The following is an 18,894-nucleotide window of genomic DNA, read 5'->3' on the forward strand; positions in this document are numbered from 1 at the left end:
ACTCACCTCAGCCTCCCAAAGGCGCGGGATTGCAGGCTGAGCCACCGAGCCCGGCTAGGAGGCAGTATTTAAAGGGAGGCCCAGAGGAAGGGAAGGATGAGCCTTGTGGTGAGTGCCTCCAGGCAAAGGGAACCGCATAGGCAAAGACCCCGCAGCACATTCGCCAGTCGTGATTGACGTTGGCATCCAAGGACGATAATAAGAGGAGGGAGGAAACGCAGGGGTGGGAAAGCAGGTTCCTGCCTGCCTGACCCGTATGCCCTAGTGAGGGGCCTTTGCTCCGGGCTGCAGCCTGCCCTGCAGGCAGGAGGAGGTCAGGTCGCTGCCATCCACACCCGCTTGGCACAGCCCGGCCTCCCTCTCCTCGCGTTCTGCGCTCCCTCCCCTTCCCGGCCCTTGACCGCCCCCACCCCCACCCCCACTTCTCCCCTCGGCCCTCCCCCTCTAACTAAGCCCCCCTCCTCCTCCCCGCGGCCTCTTTCCTTCCCGCCGTGACCCTCCGCCCCGCCTCCGGCCCAGCTCCTCCCTCTCCCCGCCTCCTCACCCTCGGCCGTGCCCTGCCACTCACGCCCGGGCCCGTCCCCGCGCTCTCTGGCCCCCGAACCGGGTAAGCATCTCCTAATTTTGTTCCAGAAGATAGAAAACTCTTCGTGGGCATGCTCAACAAGCAACAGTCCGAGGACGACGTGCGCCGCCTCTTCGAGGCCTTCGGGAACATCGAGGAGTGCACCATCCTGCGCGGGCCCGACGGCAACAGCAAGGGTGCGCGGGGGCGGGGCCGACCTGAGGTGGGGGTGGGGCCCGACCGGTAGGGAACCCGGGAAGGGTGCCTGCCAGGGGTGAGGCTGCGGGGACCTCGGGGTGTCTTTAAGCCTCGCGGCCCGTCCTGGTCTTTCCGCCTCCGTATTTCCCTTCTCTTCCCACCTCTACATCTCACCCCTTCTGCGTTGATCTGGGGTGCGCCCTCCCTCCTGGTACCCACCCTGGCCCTGCCTCTCGGTCCCAGCTCAGCCTCTCCCGTCCCCCAGGGTGCGCCTTCGTGAAGTACTCTTCCCACGCCGAGGCGCAGGCGGCCATCAACGCTTTGCATGGCAGCCAGACCATGCCGGTGAGTGAGCCTCTAGGGGCGGGGCGGGGTGGGGACAGGCGGGACCAGGACCAACGCGCGCGCGCAGGGGCTCCAGCTTGCCAGCCGCGCGCCGCGCCCACAGCCTCCCCGTAAGACGGGAAAGCATCACCCTTACCCCCGTTCCTCAGACAAGAACGCTGAGGCCGCGATGTAAAGGAACTGGTCCTAGGTCCCCCAGGTAGAACATGTCTGCGTGGGGTTAAGACCTCATGCCCCTGGCGAGCGCTGATGTCGGTCTCTCACATAGTGCCCTGCGCAGAGAGGGCAGGTGGGCCTGGCTGGGGGCGCGGACCGCTGCGCGAGACTCTGTGGGGGTAGGAGGTTCTCACGTGCCGCCCTGGCCGCAGGGAGCCTCGTCCAGCCTGGTGGTCAAGTTCGCCGACACCGACAAGGAGCGCACAATGCGGCGAATGCAGCAGATGGCCGGCCAGATGGGCATGTTCAACCCCATGGCCATCCCGTTCGGGGCCTACGGCGCCTACGCTCAGGCAGTAAGTGGGGGCGCGGCCGGGCGGCGTTTCTCGAGCTCACACCCCTGGGAGCCCCAGAGAGCGGGACACCTGACTGCAAATACTGCTCCCGACCCCAGGAGTGAGGAGGGGCCGGAAATGAACCCAGGGAGTGTGACCTCAACAGAGGTTAAGAGGAGGCTGGTGCCCTCGGGGATGGCTGCCAGGAGAAGGTGGGTTGCAGGAAGCAGTTGGGAGAGAGCCCCTGGACAGGGCAGCAAGGTGGGTTACCCCGAGTGCCCCTCCCCCCTAAGCCAAATCCATGTGGAACCCAGGAAGCACTGATGGGAGGCACCGATGGGAGGGAGGTTCAGGCATTCAGCAGTCACCACCCCACCCCTGCTTCCACCTGTGGGCGGGTATCCTCAGTTCTTCTGGTCACTAGCACGGGTCCTGTGAGTTACCCTAAAGCCCTCCACACCCATGCTTCCCCTGCAGCACCCCAGACCCTGCCTCAGGCACATCTTTCTTCCACATTGGGGCCCCTCTGCCTGCATCTGTGTCCAGATTTGTAACCACAGCCCCCTCATGGGTGGCACTGAGGCAGGCCAAGGTCCAGGTTCCAGAACAGGAGGTTCACCTCACTTCTTCAGCAGTATCCAGCCTTGGCCACTGTCAACAACCTCCTCTGTCCCCACTCACTTTAGTGACAACTGTGGGGGTGCCCAGGGTTCTATTCATGGTTCTCCTGTCACTACTACCCAGTACACTCCAGTTAAGATAATTTTGGACAGAAATCTATGCTAAGTTAATTCTGCAGAGGCTCACTTGACAGGTCTCTGGGAGGGTGTCACATCCCCATGAGTGACAAGTCTTACACAGACTGACCAGCACTCATGAATCCAGTCCCCTTCAACACCACTACAACAACTTTAGAATCCCAAAGACCCTAACATGACTTTTGGATGCCATCATCTCTCAGGGAAGTGACCTCCAACAGCCACTGAGGACTAGGGCAGGCCATGGGGAGGCATCAGAGATCTCTGGGGGGGTGGTGGGGGAGACTGTCCCTGGGGCTCAGGGCCTGGGAGGTCAGTCTCCAGGAGCTGAGCCCCCCGCTGGGGAGGGATGCCCCCCTGGAAGCACGTGATATTTTTTCCACTCCCTCTGCCCCAGCTGATGCAGCAACAAGCGGCCCTCATGGCGTCAGTCGCACAGGGCGGCTACCTGAACCCCATGGCTGCCTTCGCTGCCGCCCAGATGCAGCAGATGGCGGCCCTCAACATGAACGGCCTGGCGGCCGCACCCATGACCCCAACCTCAGGTGAGCCAGGAGGTACCAACCCAGGACCTGGCCTGGTGGAAGAGCAGCTGAACCCAGGCTGAGGCCTCATTTCAGCTTCTAACGGACCATATAGTGCCTGGGCCCAGGCAGGCCTTCTCCTCTGGTAGTTTGTCTCAAAAATGTCCTAATCTCTGGGAACCCAAGGGAAGATGAGCTACGGGTCCCATGCAGTCCATGACATGACTTTAGGGCAGTGAGAATGTCTCTCAAGTTGTTTAGCCATGTCAGGAAAAAAATTGTCTTGATCTTTATTAATAATAGATATCTGGAAATAAATTGACATGAAAACACCTCCCTTTGAGGTCTGAAGAGAGAAGAGCCCTAGGATTCTGTGGCCTTGTTTGGTCTCTGGCCCAAGCATGGAAGGAGCCATTTTTAAAATTTCTCTTTAACCCAGCCTCGACTTACTGGCTTTTTCCAAGATGGCAACACATAATCTAGAGAGAACCATAAGAGTTATCAAGGGACAGGGGCTTGGACACAACCCAGCTCACAAAGCATGTTTTTTATTGGATCTTGACTATTGTCCAGTTCAGTGATTCTCAATCAGTGCAGTTTTGCCTCCCACCCCCAGGACATCTGGCAATGTAGACATTTTGTATGTTGCATCTGGGAAAGGGGAGTGTTACTGGTATCCAGAGGGTAGAGGCCAGGGATGTTGCTATACATCCTACAAGGCACAGGACAACCACTACAACAAGGAAATATCTGGCCCCAAATGACAATAATGCCAAAGTTAAGAAACCCTAGTTTAGTCCCAACGGCTTGTCCAGCACCCCAGGCTGTCACTCACCAAGCATCCTCAGCTGTCTGTTCCCAGACCATGGCAGCAACCTTTCTGATATCCAGGAGTGGTTTCTTTTCCAGCTAAAAACCACAGAAGGCTGTGCCATTTCTGGGACAACTGGAACACTACCCCACAACTCTGACCCCAACCTCAGAGACACACATGAGTCTGGGTAGTGAACCAGCCTCAGGTTTTTGTTCTCAGAAGGACCCTGCTTCCTATATGATAAGAAGGCCCCTTCTAGCCTCTGGGTCTTCAGTACAATCACCAGACTATCCACATCTTGAGTTTCACCCACCAGGCATAGGAAGGGCACAGGTATTGTCATCTGATCCCGAATTTACCCTCACCACCATGATGGCCACTGTTGCTTCAACTGGAGGAGACCAAGGTGTCTACTTAGTCCATGAGATAGAATTGGGCCTGGCCTCTACAATGACCTTTCTGCCTCAAGGCAAGGGAATGTCAGAGTTAAGACCTCTTCAACCCAAGTAGCAAAACTTGGGGAGGCAGATCAGCCTCTCAGGTAACAAACAAGGTCCAGTCCATCCTGACTTAGCTGGATTGAGCAAGGGCCACTGAAAAAGAGTGAAGGAGGACCAAGTGAGGTTGAAGCCAAGGGCACTGAGATTAGTCTATGTGCTGTAGGTCTGAGGACAAGCCATCAGTGGCTAGAGAAGCCTTCATGGGATAGGTGAGACTTGGACTCTGCCTTGAAGGATGGATACAGTTGGGATGGGTGAACCACTTTATACAGGAAGCTAAGGCAAGCACAGTTCACAAATAGGATTGCACTGGTGTGTGGGGTCCAAATCTGTCTCAAGGCCCCTGGAGCCAGTAGGATGGAGCTTTATGGGTTGGCCTTCTTTACCTTTGTTCCTTACCTTTCTTCTCACCTTCTCCCCCATTTCTCTGCATCCCTGGACCCAGGTGGCAGCACTCCTCCGGGCATCACTGCACCAGCCGTGCCTAGCATCCCATCCCCCATTGGGGTGAATGGCTTCACTGGCCTCCCCCCACAGGCCAACGGGCAACCTGCTGCAGAAGCTGTGTTCGCCAATGGCATCCACCCCTACCCAGGTAAGCACATCTAAGAGAACCTTCCTTCTCCACGCAGCAACTTCCTCATTTGTTGTTCCTTCCCTTGGTGTTCTAACAAGAAGTATGTGGCTTCCATCCTCTGTTCTTTGGTGAAATCCCAAATGTGATCAGGAAGAGTCTTGTTCAGGGAGCCTGTAGAGGAAGAGAAGAGACCAAAATTTTGCTCTTGGTGAGGTGTCAGGCAGATCAGTGAGAGAATACCATTCCAGGTGCTCCCTTAGGGAATAAAAGAGAATGGGTGCAGTTTTACAACCTGGTAGAGAGGCTACTAGTTGCAAATTAGTTGAGCGGAATTTGACCTCTAGGAAGTAAAACAACGGTCAGATTTAGTGTTAACTAGGAAAAGACTCTGGGGAAGGAAGTGGAGATATATTGATTGGTTGTCTAGCTAGTTGATGGGCAGTCTAGCTGCCCGGCCTCTTAGCGCACACAAAAGCCTGGTCAGCACCTCGGACAGCAATTCAGCACCTCGGGCAGCCCACGGCACTCAGGAGCAGCCCGTCGGCACCTCGGACAGCGCGCCGGGCCGCCTGTGGCGGCGCCTCTGATGGGGGCTCAGCACCTTGGATAGCTCTCCTAGAACCGCAGTTTCATGAAGTCTGTTACACAGGAGGATCCAGGAAGCTTGTTCCTGATTAATTTTGCTTCTCTCAAACGCAGCCATTCTCTCAGGTTGAGAGTGTCCAGTTGGACCGCATCGGCTCCTCTTTCTGGTCTGGAAGATGGACTGACATCAGGACAGTCTAGCAAGCAAGGGACAATGCAATAGAGATGTAATAAGCGCTATCTCCCTTTCTGAAGGGTAGAGAATGAGGTTACAGAGTCCCCCCAAGTATTGGCGGGAGCCCACTTTGTGCTGGATGAAGGAGGGTCCCAGAAGGAGGGCAGAACATGGACCCATCTCCTGGGAGGTCAAAGTCCAGTCAAGAACACATTAATTTATAGAATGATGAGACAAGAAGGCAAAATGAAGCTTGATCAAGATTGGGCATTCTCAGACTCGAAATGCTAAATGATTCAAATCAGGAGAGTTCGGTAGGCAGGAGAAGCTCAAAGATCCTCCCTGAGGAAGTGGTGAAGATCAAACTTCAGCAGGTGGGCAGGGTTGAAAGGATGTGGATGAACAGGGAACACCTGTGGAGGGGGGCGCTGTCTGGAGGCTCTGAGTCAGGTGGGGCCTGCCTGGCAGGGGCAGGGGTGGTAAGGAGATTGGCCCCATAGGGTAGAGGAGGCCAGCCTGAGGCAGATCAGTATAAGGGGCAGAGTCATACTCCCTATTCCAGGTGCCCATCAGAATCCACTGCTGGGTTTTATAAAATCATAGAAGCCCAGAGATTGTGATTCACTGTCTGGAGGGAGGCCCAGGCATCTGTAGTATATAAAAGCTCCACCAGCAGCAAGTACAAGGACACCGTGCTAGAGGGAAGTAGAGAAGGAGAGTTTTCTTACTTTGAACTTGGAGTTATCCTTGATCTCATTACCTATCCCAGTGCTTTCCCCCCAGTAAATCCTTCAGTCCACAAAGAAGAAGCCAGAGAAGTCAAGAGAGTGAAGTGGTGGGTCCTGGAGGATCTGGAGTGTTGTTTATGGATAAAGACTCCCAGGCTGGCAGGGGTGGCAGGGGCAGGGCTGGGCAAGCTGGAGTTGAAAGAGACCCCACTACTCTCAGGAATGTGGGCTGGGAGATGCCATCCCCAGCACATCTGGGTGGCTACATTTCCCAGTCTTCCCTGCCCACGAACCCATCTGGATCCCTGAATTCTGACAAACCTGTTTCTTCCCCACCCCCACCAGCATCTGTGAGCTGTTTCCCTCGTGGAATCTGGAAATGTTTCTTTCCCCCATTTGTAACAATCTGCCACATCTCATAAACAATTCCCTGCCAGAACAGGAGGGAGGGATGGAGGAAAGGAAAAGAGAAAAGTAGTACATTAAAAAAATTAATTTACCATCTTTAAATGCAGAGTCTGGAGCCTCTGTAATGAGCGAGATCCTTCAAAATGTTCACTCTTTGGCAGTTACTAATGAGGTCGTTAGGCAGAGAAGTAACAAGGGGTCTTCTAAAGGCTTTTCTCCACTCCCAAGTCCCAGGTGCCTTCTCTGTCCTCCCCTTGTGCTCACAGAGATCATGTTTGATGCACACAGTGTGGCCTTTGATGACATGTGACACCCTTGGAGCGGTGGCTCTCACAAACATTAGAAACCATTCATTCCTGCAAGCACACTCTTAGCCAAGCTCTTCCCACATTCCTGGCACTGTGCCAGGGGATTCCACGTAAGTTGCATAGGTCACATTTTGCATGAGGGCACCAAACTGTATGCCCAAAGGAATAGGACACCCTTTTCTAATTTGCATAAAGGCACCACGTGGGGGAGCACCCGGGAAAAGCAAGAGCACAAGCCAAATGTGGCTTTCCCTCCAGAGAGCTCAGAGGCTGGCACAGGAGAAAGAAGTAGCAGAGGGAGGAGAGCACCCTGCCACACAACTGGGAGCCCTGGCTCCGGTCTCCACATGGGAGAAATTGAGGGACAGTTGTCAGAAGGGACAGTAGACAGCTCAAAGCAGGAAGAAGCCTGCATTGAGATCCATCTCTAGCAAATCTTCCCCTCAAGGGCCCAGCTCCCCTGCTACATCCTATTTCCCAAGGGCTATTTCCCTGGGCTCCCCTGAGGCCCAAGTGCTCTTTCTCTAATGGAATTTTACCAAGAGACTCAAGGATGAGTGCTCTGGAGGAAAGTTTGGTAATTATTCCTAGTTCATAGTCCCCAAAGCCCATCAGAGCCTGGGTTCACAGACAGATACACCCAGATGGCTTTCATTCTGCCACCCAGTGTTATTCAGTTTCCCCACAAATGCACTGGGGCTGGATCCCCCCTCAGGGTAACACCACCTTCCTGGATCCCCAAGGCTAGCCTACTTTCCTGTCAGTCACCACTGGCCTTGGTCTCCAAAGACAGTGCCCACTGCTGCTCTGTGCTCCAGTCAGCTCCTACAGGGACAGCAAAGGCAGCAGAAGGGATCCAAGCCTTACTCCAGTCCAACTGGGGGACCTTTGGCATGGACTAGGAGTGGGAGACCTTCATGCCTCGTGCAGATTCCCCAACAATGAGGGAGGGAACCATCTGAGCAGGCATGGTGGCTCAGTACGACAGATTGGTGGGGCAAGACCTCTGTGCCCCTTCTTTCACCCAGCTGAGGTCTGCCATGCCATCCCTTCACTGCCCCCAACTTCTGCTGAGGATCCATGAGAAAGAGCTCATCTCCCTGACAGCCTCCAGCCCCCTCGCCTCTTCCCCACAGCCCTTCTCCAGGGAGGTTCCTCATCAAGGCCCTCAGGGTTGAGCCCCCTGGCATCTCCTCCTCAACCCTACACAGTCTTTTGCATGAACTGCTCATCTCTCCCACCCCAGGCACCCCCCATCCAGAGTGTGTAACTCCCTAAGTCATCAAGGGTCCTGGGCTGGGGAAGGGGACCCCAAGAGGGTCCGGGAGCTTAGGGTTTCTGTCTCAGATGCCCTGCCCCAGGGCAGGACCTCCATGGCCAGAAAAGGCAATGCAGCCACAGCGTTGTCCCTGTGAGCTTGGGTGGGGCCGGTTTGGTGGGCACTGCTGACCTCTGTCCCCTTGGCTCCCCTGCAGCGCAGAGCCCCACAGCCGCGGACCCCCTGCAGCAGGCCTACGCTGGAGTGCAGCAGTATGCAGGTCGTTAGTATCCACGCGTCCTCACGGCTCTTTCCCTGGCTGCGTCCATCTCCACACCTGTGACACCAGGGCCCCTCCTCATCCCAGCCCCAGGGTCCCAGCGCTGCATGGAGTGGGGAGGGGGTGTGGCAGGGGGCCATGTGATAGGAGGGAAGGCTGTGCTGACAGAGACTTCAGGCTACCTCCCTCTTTGAGGTCACCCTGCAGATGTCCCCACAAGGATGAGTGGGCAGACCCTCAGGCCAGTTGGCAGACCAGTCTGAGGCTTCACCCCTGCTGGTCAGTTTCTTGTCTTTGAAGACAGATTTCCTGTCCCCAGGGTGCTGCTAGAGCTAGTTTGCTCAGGAGCACCCAGCCATGCTGCAGCACTGGGTTTGTGGCCAGACCCAGGGATGCCCGGTTTGAGAGAAGGAGGGAAGAGAAGTCATTTCGATCCCCGCTCCCCAGGCAGCAGAGGTGGGGGAAAGATGGAAGAGATGGCCCTAGTACACAGAGGGCCCTGAGCCAGGTTGCACCGTCTGCCAGGCTAGGCTTCTCTCTTTCCTTCCCCCTGGGCTGGGCAACACATGGTAATCCTCTCTGCCCAGCCCATGTCCTGTTGTCTGACCTGGTCAGGGTCCCTCTTTGCTGTGCTTTTGCTGAGGCCAATGGGACTGACTGGCAAAGCAGGGACTGGGCATATCTGGACCCCAGAGGAGGTACTCACACCTGCTGGGCCTCATGGGAGCCAGGCTGGGCTGAGGAGGGAGCTGGGCATTCCTGTCCTGCCTCAGACTCTTTCCAGTTGAATTCAAAACCCATCAGGTTGTCCAGCTCCATCCTCTGCCCCTGAAAAATACCCCTGGCAGGCTACCTAGAGGCCAAGCCACACCTAGGGTAGCTCCTCCCTTCCCACATAGGTGCCATGTGAGTGGGGATGAGTCAGCCATGGCTCAGAGAGGTGGGAAGACATTCTTGTGGATTCCAGGCAGTGTGGGGTGACCTTGGCCAGAACATTTACTGTTTTTTGATATCAATGATAGTGTGTTATCTACATATGTGGTTTGTCCACTGCTTCACACTAAACTCACCTTCCCTCCAAACACAAATGCACACACTCACGGCATGCACATGCACACATATGCACATACAGACACTTGCATGCACACATAAACATGCACACACATGGGGACACATGCATTTACACACACAAGGCACACACATGTACACAGGCAGGCACACGCTCACATGCACACATGTGGACACACTCATACATGCATGCATGTGCACACAAGCATGTACAAACATATACAGGCACACACATGCATGAGTGTACACACACTTATACACAGGCATGCACCTGCACACACTTGCATGCACACATACATACATGCACTTGGACACACATAGACATACATGCATGTGCTCATGAGCACACACACACACCACTGTTCACTCTGCAGCTCCCCTTCCCTAGTCCGAGAGCTGAGAGCTGGCTTTGTCGTAGTGGCCAAGCAGCAGCGCCCTTCATGGCTGGCCCGCCCTTGTGCTGACACTGAACCTCTCTCTTTCTTCCTGCCTCTCACACCACGCCTGTCGCCGGCTCCCGTCTCTTCTCTTGGGTCACCAGCAGCCGCCTACCCTGCTGCCTATGGTCAGATAAGCCAGGCCTTTCCTCAGCCGCCTCCGATGATCCCCCAGCAACAGAGAGAAGGTGAGTCTGCAGGCTGGACTCCGGGCCCCTCCTTTCTCCCTGCTGTCCCCAGAGAGGCTGCTCCCCTGGGCCTTGAGCTGGACTGTGCATGGGAAAGGTGACCATGTCGGTGTGCTATGCTGAGGTAGGCGAAGGAAGACAGCAGGTGTGAGGTGCGGTGCTCTCTGACCCAAGGCTAGAGGTGCATTTCTTCTGGGCGGTGTTAGACACTGGAGCAGCGCCGGGTCCAGGGGCAGGGGCAGGGGCAGGGGCAGGACAGGAAGCCTTGAGGGCTGGCGGTCCCACATGGGGAGCCTTCCTCACCCCTCCATCACTTGCTGCTGGTCTGACAGTGCTCACATGCCAATATCTCAGTCCATAAGAAACCCCCTGGGCTGGGTTTCTTCCCTTGCAGTCCTTCCCAGTGGCCCCAGCAGAGAGGAGGCCTGGGTTTGCCATCTGAGGCTTTGTCCCTGCCGAGGGAGTTTCTAGTCTTATGGAGGAGATGGAGGGTTATCCTCGAGGTCTTCGCTGGAGGGTCTGGTCCTGTGTTCCCAGGGAGCACAGCTGGGAGGTGACACTCCAGCACTGAGGTGGCATTGGTGGTCCCCACTCTGCTAGGTGCGCGCACTGAGAAAATGTGGTGAATAGCCTGAGGTGGTCAGGAAGGTGAGGCCCTGGAGGAGGTGAGGTTCAAGAATCCCCCCTCCCCTTGGAGACAGGATTTGGCCAGTGGGGAGGATGGGGGAGAGTGAGGGGCTGTTCACACTGAGAAGAATGGGGGAGGGAGCCTATCCAACCTAGACAGGAGAAGCTGCGCCCTCTGGGTGACCAGGAGAGACAGGTGGCACTCCCAGGGCAGGACTGTATGGGCAGGATGAGAAAAGGGGTGGGGAGTGCCCGATGCAGGCCTGATGGAAGAAGGGATAATTCTAGAAAGTTATCTCTAGAGGCCCTGGTATGAGCAGGTCAGGGCAGGCATGACCAGCGGGCTCAGATGGCAGGGACCTCATCTGAGTGTCTCCCATCCCAGTGCCGGCGACCCACATGAGTGGGAAATCAGGAGGATGAAAAACAAGGCCACCCTCACAGATTCCACAGGCCTGAGGGCAGGACTCTGACAAGGTCCTGTCACTCCACCTCCATGGGAAGGGTCACCCTGGCACTGAACCTGCCCCCAAAGCCCGCATGTCCAGTGTCCCAGGAGTCTCCAGATGCTCACTTTGTGTCCCCTGCAACATCGAGTCTTGGAGCCCTGGGGTGTGGTTCGTCTTGGAAAGGGCCTTCCAGGTCTGCTGGTCCAAACCCCTTTGATCAGACAGACCCAGAACAGCCCCCAGAGCCAGAAAATCTGAGAGCCTGGGCTTCGAAGTAGACCCTTCTGGGTCTGACTCCCAGCTCTGCCACCTCCTCTCCATGTGACCCTGGATGAATCACTCAACCCCTCTCAGCCTTTGTGTCCCCACTGGTAAAGTGAGGCTGGTGAAGACCATTCTGTGAGGGGCATGAGGACCAAGATCACTGAGTCTGCCCTCTGAGTCCCGTTCAGTGAGTCTGTGCACATAGCCCTTCCTTCCCCAAACTGTCACCCCTTCCAAAGCTGAGCAGGGGCCCTATCAACCCAGCTCAGATGCATTAGGCATTTGACCCTCCTAGATCAGGGTCATCGGACCTCCCCACGGCCAGGAAAGGAGGGGTATGCAAAGGCCTGCTTGTGCCCTGTCCTGGATCCTGCTACAGTTGAGTGATAGCTGGGCCACCATCAGTGAGGTGGGGGTGGAGGTGGCCCCTTCTTCAGCCTGTGGCCCTGTGTCCTGCCCTGCCCTTGCCCTTCTCCCTGTCCAAGCCTTCATCAGTCCAGTCAGGGCCACAAGGGGCAGGATCCAGGAGTCCCAGTGTTGCTCGCTCCAGGACCAGAGCAGAGAACTGTACAGGCCCTACTGCCTTTGCCACTCACTGGCTTCAGTTAGCTCCTGGAATCACTCTGGCCTGTGGGCTTAGGGTTCTTAAACCCTGCTACAAACACGCAGATGTACACACACACACACACACACACACACACACACACACACACACACACACACACAGCTGAAGGTCAGTGCCACCCTGACCAATGCACATGACGGCCCCAGCTGCTGACCTTAAACACATTCAGGCCCCTTCCCCTCCCCCACCTCACACTGCACCTGTCCACGTGCCTGGCTCTGAACTCCTCCTTCCTTCTCCCCACCTCTGAGCAGCTTCAGTCTCTGGCCCCCATCCCCATGTAGCCAGTCCCCCACTCCAGTCTCTTCTCAGGCCAGGAGAATCTTCCACAGCTGTCCGTATTCTCCCTGGCCATGGGGCAGAGGTGGAGCCACCCCCGGGGAGTGGGAGATGGGGAGGGGTAAGACATGAACCCAGATTCTAACAGAACCGTGCTGTGTACATGGGCGAGAGCATGGCTCTGGAAGCGGGCTGTCGGGAAGGCTTCGGAGGGCCTGGGAGGTGAGGAGGTCTCAGCATGTAGAGACAGGAGGCAGGTGCCCCAGGCAGGGGAAATGGAATGGCAGGAGCAAGGCATGGCTGCTGCAGGGTGTGAGATAAGCCTGGGGTCAGGGGAGACAGGCCGGAAGGTGGCTGGGAGCCGTAGTGACCATGTCCCCCAGTGTAGTCTGAGGCATGGAGAAAGGAAGACTGTGCCCCTTCACGCTATCAGTAGCTGGCCTCTTGACATCCTGGTCACCTCCCCCTGTGAAATGCCATGGAAATGTCAGGCCACACTTGTTGCTGGGAGAACCCTCCTGCCAGCTTCATGTCTTTGAGCTGAGCCTGAAACCAACAAATGCCCGAAGCCCCCAGAGGTCATCTGCCCCTAAGACGGGACGAGGTTACCCCCAGGGAGGGCTATAGCCACCACTCTGCTGTGGTAGTTGCTTTCTGTCTCTGAAGCTCCGTTTCGCCATGTCTCAGAAGGCTGAATTGGCCCAGACTGATCTCGAAAACCCTGCTGGCTGTGCCATCTGGATGTTCTGTAATCTGTGAATGAGGAATGCAGAAAGGACTTGGGGTAGTCCAAGTGAGAAAGTGTAGACATACTCTTGAGGAGGCGGGGCCAGAGCTGCCCTAAATTCCTAGTCAGGCTCGGGCTAGAGGGTCGTCCCTGGGGCCCATCATATACCATATGGATGGGACTGAGCCTGTGGGCCTGATCTGAGAAGGTTCCCTGTCTCTACAAGGAGAACAAACATACAGCAGATTTGAACTTGGGGTCAAGTGGTCAGGTAGGCCTGGAGAGAGAGGATGGAAGGAGGAAGGAGAGAGGCACACGCTGGGCCTGAGGGGGCTGCACAGAAGGATGGGGACAGGCAGATGTCCCTGGCCCTAGGGAGTGGCCAACCCTGTCGGAGACACAAAAAAGAAAGAGCTCTGCCCACAGGGTATGGAGTCTGGACATAGGGTGCCAGAAGGCAGAGGTCAGAGGTTCATTTGGAGAGAGAGGGTATGGGGAGCTGGGGCCTTCAAGCACACACTCATGGGGCATGAACTGATGGGAAGATGGCATGGCTGGAGGGGACAGAGGAAAGGAAGGTCACCAGAGCTTAGGGGACCCAGCACCAGGAGCCCCCAGAATGGGTGAGGGGGCACACATGAACCTGGTTCTGAACACACTGTCGGCTGGCAGGTACCTGGGAGCCAGGAGTCCTGGGAGGAGGGGCGGGAGGGGTAGGGTGAGCACATGGTACAGGGTGAGGATAAGGACCCAGGAGGCCACTAGGCAGCTTGGATCATCAGGGGCATCTTTGCTCTAGGCTGTGGTCCTCCAGGGGTAGAGATGGATGGAGGGAGGGAGGAGGAGATTGGAGAGGGGAGGAGGGATGGGAGGAAGGGGTGGAGACTCCAGAGGAGGCTTTGCTGCAGAACTGGTTTGTCTGGCAGCCTCATGGGCCCAGAGAATCAGCGGGTTCTGGCTGTGAAGGCCATGGAGCGGTCCCCATTGGGGCCTTCAGCCTTCACATTCAAGCTCATGCTTAGTCTTGCACTAGCCTCTGACCAGAACCTTGGTCCCTACACAGCTCTACAAGCACGGCTACTTCCTTCCCATCCCCTCCAGAGGTTGGACGCCATCACAGAAATGACTACAATTCACTGTAAAAGATTAAATTACACATGGCATATGCTATGTGAGATGGCAGGGGATAGACCATGCATCTGGGAAAAATTCCATTTCAAAGATTTAACACTAAGCATTTGGTCATTTAAAAGGATTCCTGTACATCTTGTAACTATCTGGAAGTTTCAGAAATTCAAAGCTCTCAGCAATGTTCTGGAAACCTGAGGGGTTGAGAATTACGGTAGGTAGGTAGAGAGAGAGAATACACACCATGGAGGCAGAGAACCTGGGGTCATGTCTTGGCTCCACCCTCCTCCCAGCTGTGTGTCCTCTGGCAGGTGATGTAACCTCTCTGGGCCTCAGTTTCCTCATCTGTGGGGTGGCAGTATTAATAGTAGCTGAATTACTGGGTTGCTGTGAGGATTAAATGAATTAACATACATATAAAGTGCTGAGAACAGCCTGACACATAGTTCCTGCTGTAGTAGTAGCAGGGCTGTCACTGGTCATGAGATGAACCTTCATGCACCAGGGTTCTCTGGATAATTACAGAGCCTCCATGTGCAGCCTAGACGCCGTTCCTAGGTGAGAGAACTTCCTACCACCTAGTGCCCAGCCCGCCCGAGGAGGCAGGACAAATCTTGGTTTCCACACTCGAGACTTGGGCTGAGCCGCCACCTCGTGGATCCTCCAGCCACAGAGTCTGAGCCAGGCCAGCAGGAGGCGGGTAGTGCAATGTTTCCCCAGCAAGGGCCGTGCCTGCCCCAGGGTGGTTCCCTCCAGAGCAGGAAAGTCCTCCCTAGAACTGAGGCTGGGCAGGAGGGAGGCCCTCCCGGCTCTGTCTGTCCCTGCCTCTCCACATCACCTCATTTCCAGGGACACAGTGGATCAGGCTTTGGCATGTTCACCCCATTCTCTGTCGACTCCCCTCTGAAGCCCCGAACAGAGTTGCCAGCCCTCTGTTACTGATCCATTTTGCAGAAAAGGTGACTGAGGCACAGAGAGGTTCAGTGACTTGCCCAAGGGCAGAGCAGAGACCAGAGCTCAGGCCTGGGGCTCAGCCCTCCTCCCCCAGTCTTCCGGGGCTGCCCTTGGATCTTGAACGAGACCCCCCCCTCCTGACCTTGCCCCTACCCCTCCCTGCTGCGCTGCCTAACTCGCTCACCTCTCCTCTGTCTCTCTCTTCCCCCACCCCGCCATCCCTCCTCCCCCGCCCACCCCCTCCCCTCACCGCAGGGCCCGAGGGCTGTAACCTGTTCATCTACCATCTGCCCCAGGAGTTTGGGGACGCTGAGCTGATGCAGATGTTCCTCCCTTTCGGTAATGTCATCTCCTCGAAAGTGTTTGTGGATCGGGCGACTAACCAAAGTAAATGCTTTGGTGGGTAAAGATAACAAACCAATTAGCTTCACCCAGGACAGGGCGGTGTTGCACCCATTTTCCGGTGTCCAACTGCTTTTTACCTCCTCCTCCACATCAATCCCCAGGCATAGCCCACCTCCAGCCTCCGACTCCCACCCTCTTCTCTCTTCTGTTCTTTTTTGCTTCTTGGCTTTCCCTGCCCACCCCCACCTGGCTCCCCATCTCCCACGTTCCAGTCCAAGGTTTCCTCTTCCAGCCAAGTTCCAACTGACTGAGAAGGGGAAGGGGCCACTTTGGGCAGGGGTGGGCAGGACAGCAAGCAGAGCCCAATGACATCAATTCCCCCGGCAGGCAGCCCTTCTCCTTTCAGGGTCAGCACAGCCCGGCCTGAGCCCCAGGTAAAAGCAGAGCTTGATAGCTGGTGGGCAGTCCCCCAGCCAGGCCCCTCTCCTGCTCCCCCTTTAGCTTCTTCTTTCCATCTCTCTGTCCTGCTCTCTCCCTTGCTTCTCTGTCCACCCCACTCTTTGCTTCCCTAGTCACCCCCACCTCCCTTCCCAGGCCGCCAGAGCTGGGCATTGTTGAGGAGACAGGAAGGAAGAGGAGACTGGCCCCTGCCCTCAGGAAGCCTAAGCTCTGAGCTTAGACGAACATTACGTCTACGCAGCAGCAGTGAACTCTGCAAGGCACCACATCACAAAGTGAGAAGGAAAGTAGAGGGTGTAAATATGCAAAAAGGAAGGGAGGGAGTTCCAGGCAGAGAGACCTCAGTGACACAGGCATGGGGCTGGAGTGACAAGAGTCAGAGGATGGTGACTGAGGAGGCGGAGGCTCAGGGGAGACTAGTTGCGAGGGAGGGTCTGTGGTGGGGAGTGTCTTGACCATTCATCCACGGGTGCTTCATGGGGTAGGCATGGAAGAAGCCCTTGAGCTGAGAGCAACAGGAGAGAAACGCAGCTTCCAGGAAATGGACCTGGTGGCAGGCTGGTCAATGGGAGTGGAAAAACGGGAGCATCTGGAAGTATGGCTGTTTGACAAAACACAGGGTGCCCAGTTCCATGTGAATTTCAGATCAACAATGGGTACTTTTTTAGTATAAGTATGGCTCAAACATTGCATGCAATATTTGGGACATACTTACACACAAAAAAGAACTGGGCACACTGTATTTTTTTTTTTTTCTAAACCTGGCGAATGTACCCAGGAAGCTTCAGGTCTCCTACTGGAATTTCCCTTCATCTTTGTCCCCCCACCCACTCCTCCTTGTTCCCGCTCCCAACTCCTTGTCCTCCTCCACCAGCCCTTCTGTCAAGAGCTAGAGCAATCATGTGTCCCCAGAGAGCCACACATGGAACCAGAGCTGAGTCTGCCAGAAGCTCAGTACCTCCAGGATGACCCCTAGATTCCGGGGCTGGGAGGAAGGAGTGGAAACCTGTGTTGGCCAGGGAACACAGGTCCCAGCATGGGGGAGGAAAGGAGAGAAGGAGCAAGATTGGAGAAATCAGAAAGCACATGCTTGCAGTTTGGAGACCGAGTTTCCGGAACCACAAAGGGAGTGGTTCTGGAATCAGAGCATGGTCCTCAAAGTAGTCCAGGTCTCAGTACCATGGTCCCTTCCCCTCTGGAGCTGCCACAGGGAGCATGTGGACTTTCAGAGGTGTAGAGGTACCCCAGCAACTCATTTCTCTCTGGGTATGGGAAGAAAAAGGCAAGGTTGCACTCCACCGCTTGGCATTTCTCCTTGTGAATTACATTGATGTATGTAGAAACAACAATCCGGAAATCAGTTACATTTGCTCTTTAAGTCTCAACTGTTATATAAATGAGAAGAGCACTGTTCAGCCCAGGAAGCTCTGGGGCAGCAGGCTGGAGTCAGCTTAGTCCCTGCCATAGCTGGGCTGGGCACATGCGGTATCCCTGGTGTGGGAATGACCCGGCTTTCCAAAGGCATGTTCCTCCCAGTCTGCCCCCAAACACAACCATCTTGAAGCCATTAGTGTGCTCAAGTTCTCCAGGACCAAGGCTTTTTTCCCTGCTTGTTATAGAAATCATTCTCTGTGTACCTCCACTCTGGCTCTCTCCTCTTTTCTCCAATGAACTCCAAACGTTAAACATCTGTCGGCCTTGGAACAGGACAGTCTCTCTCCATGTTGGCCCAACCCAGCTGTTTCTTGTGGGGCCACTTGGGTTCTCTCTCCCTGGACTGTCCCAGAGGCCTCTATTGTGAGACTCAACTCCAGCACTCCTTCATATGCAAGTCATTTAACCCTCTGAGCCCATTTGTGAAATGGGACTTTAACAATCATTCCCAGGATGAGGTTCCGGGAGTTGGTCTACGGAGGTGGGGTAAGCCAGAACAGATCCTCAGGAAATGCTACAGTTCCTTTTGTTCAGAAAGGCAGTGTATGTCTGCTGTAAAAGTGGTCCTCTGGTAAAGTGAATGCCTCAAAGGCTTCACCTGCTCTGGATAAGCATGAGCATAAATGTATAAGCAGAATCTTCCAGAGACCTCCATGAGGATATATGTAGCACAAACTGTCCCTACATTGAAAAGGGGGCTGGCAGAGGGAATACTGGGGGTCATCCTACCGGTCCCACGCAGGGGTTTCTCACGGGAGCTTTCTGGGGTGGATGCTGAGACAAGAATGGGAGATGGAACACTGGGAGAAGGAAGACAGTTCTGGGAACCGCAAACATAGGGGATGGTGCCCAGAGCCCTGCCACAGGGGTCTTCAGTCATGGGTGGGAGTTGGGGATGATCCCTGCCCTCACTGCTAGCCAGGTAACAACACTTCAAGGGAAGAGAAGTCCCCCTGAGCCTGAAATTCTTCCCAACTCCCGGACTTCCAGAGGCCTCTAAACTCTTCCAGGAAGAATAGGCTTCTTCCCTCCTTCAGGACGTCCTGCTTTCCCATGCGGTGGCTATCGCTCTCTCCCTAACTACTGCCCTGGACAGTTCCTCCAGCCCTGTCCATCTTTCTTTCGTCTCCTCCCTACTTTGCTCACGTTTATTTCCTGAAAAGAGCCACCAAATTGTCCCAAGTGGGTGATCAGAGGAACGAGGGGGTGTAGCATGTCCCCCACAGTCAGGCTGCCTTGTCCTGGCAGGGACAGAGGACTCATTTAGTTCAACCGCCTTCCTTATTCTGGGAAAGAGCAGTGTAAACAGACACACAGTTCACACATTTGAATATTGCTTTAGTCTCCTAAGGACTTGACTTTAGTCATTAGTCCCACTGGTGTGTGAGCGGGGCCG

General features: G+C 55.5%; 1 protein-coding gene across 1 annotated transcript in view; it reads left to right on the top strand.

Moving 5' to 3' along the window:
• Positions 1 to 18,894, top strand: part of CELF4 (CUGBP Elav-like family member 4) — a 76,880-nt gene that overhangs the window by 45,342 nt on the left and 12,644 nt on the right. Inside the window, exons 2-9 of the mRNA XM_021716427.1 lie at positions 634 to 762; positions 1,029 to 1,108; positions 1,477 to 1,620; positions 2,755 to 2,902; positions 4,641 to 4,790; positions 8,452 to 8,514; positions 10,127 to 10,207; positions 15,516 to 15,659. Coding sequence (XP_021572102.1) covers positions 657 to 762; positions 1,029 to 1,108; positions 1,477 to 1,620; positions 2,755 to 2,902; positions 4,641 to 4,790; positions 8,452 to 8,514; positions 10,127 to 10,207; positions 15,516 to 15,659 — 916 coding nt within the window. The 5' untranslated portion in view covers positions 634 to 656. The remainder of the gene's footprint in view (positions 1 to 633; positions 763 to 1,028; positions 1,109 to 1,476; positions 1,621 to 2,754; positions 2,903 to 4,640; positions 4,791 to 8,451; positions 8,515 to 10,126; positions 10,208 to 15,515; positions 15,660 to 18,894) is intronic.

This window comes from Carlito syrichta, unplaced genomic scaffold (genome assembly GCF_000164805.1).
Source record: "Carlito syrichta isolate Samal-C Ts95f unplaced genomic scaffold, Tarsius_syrichta-2.0.1 Scaffold308812, whole genome shotgun sequence".
NCBI lineage: Eukaryota > Metazoa > Chordata > Mammalia > Primates > Tarsiidae > Carlito > Carlito syrichta.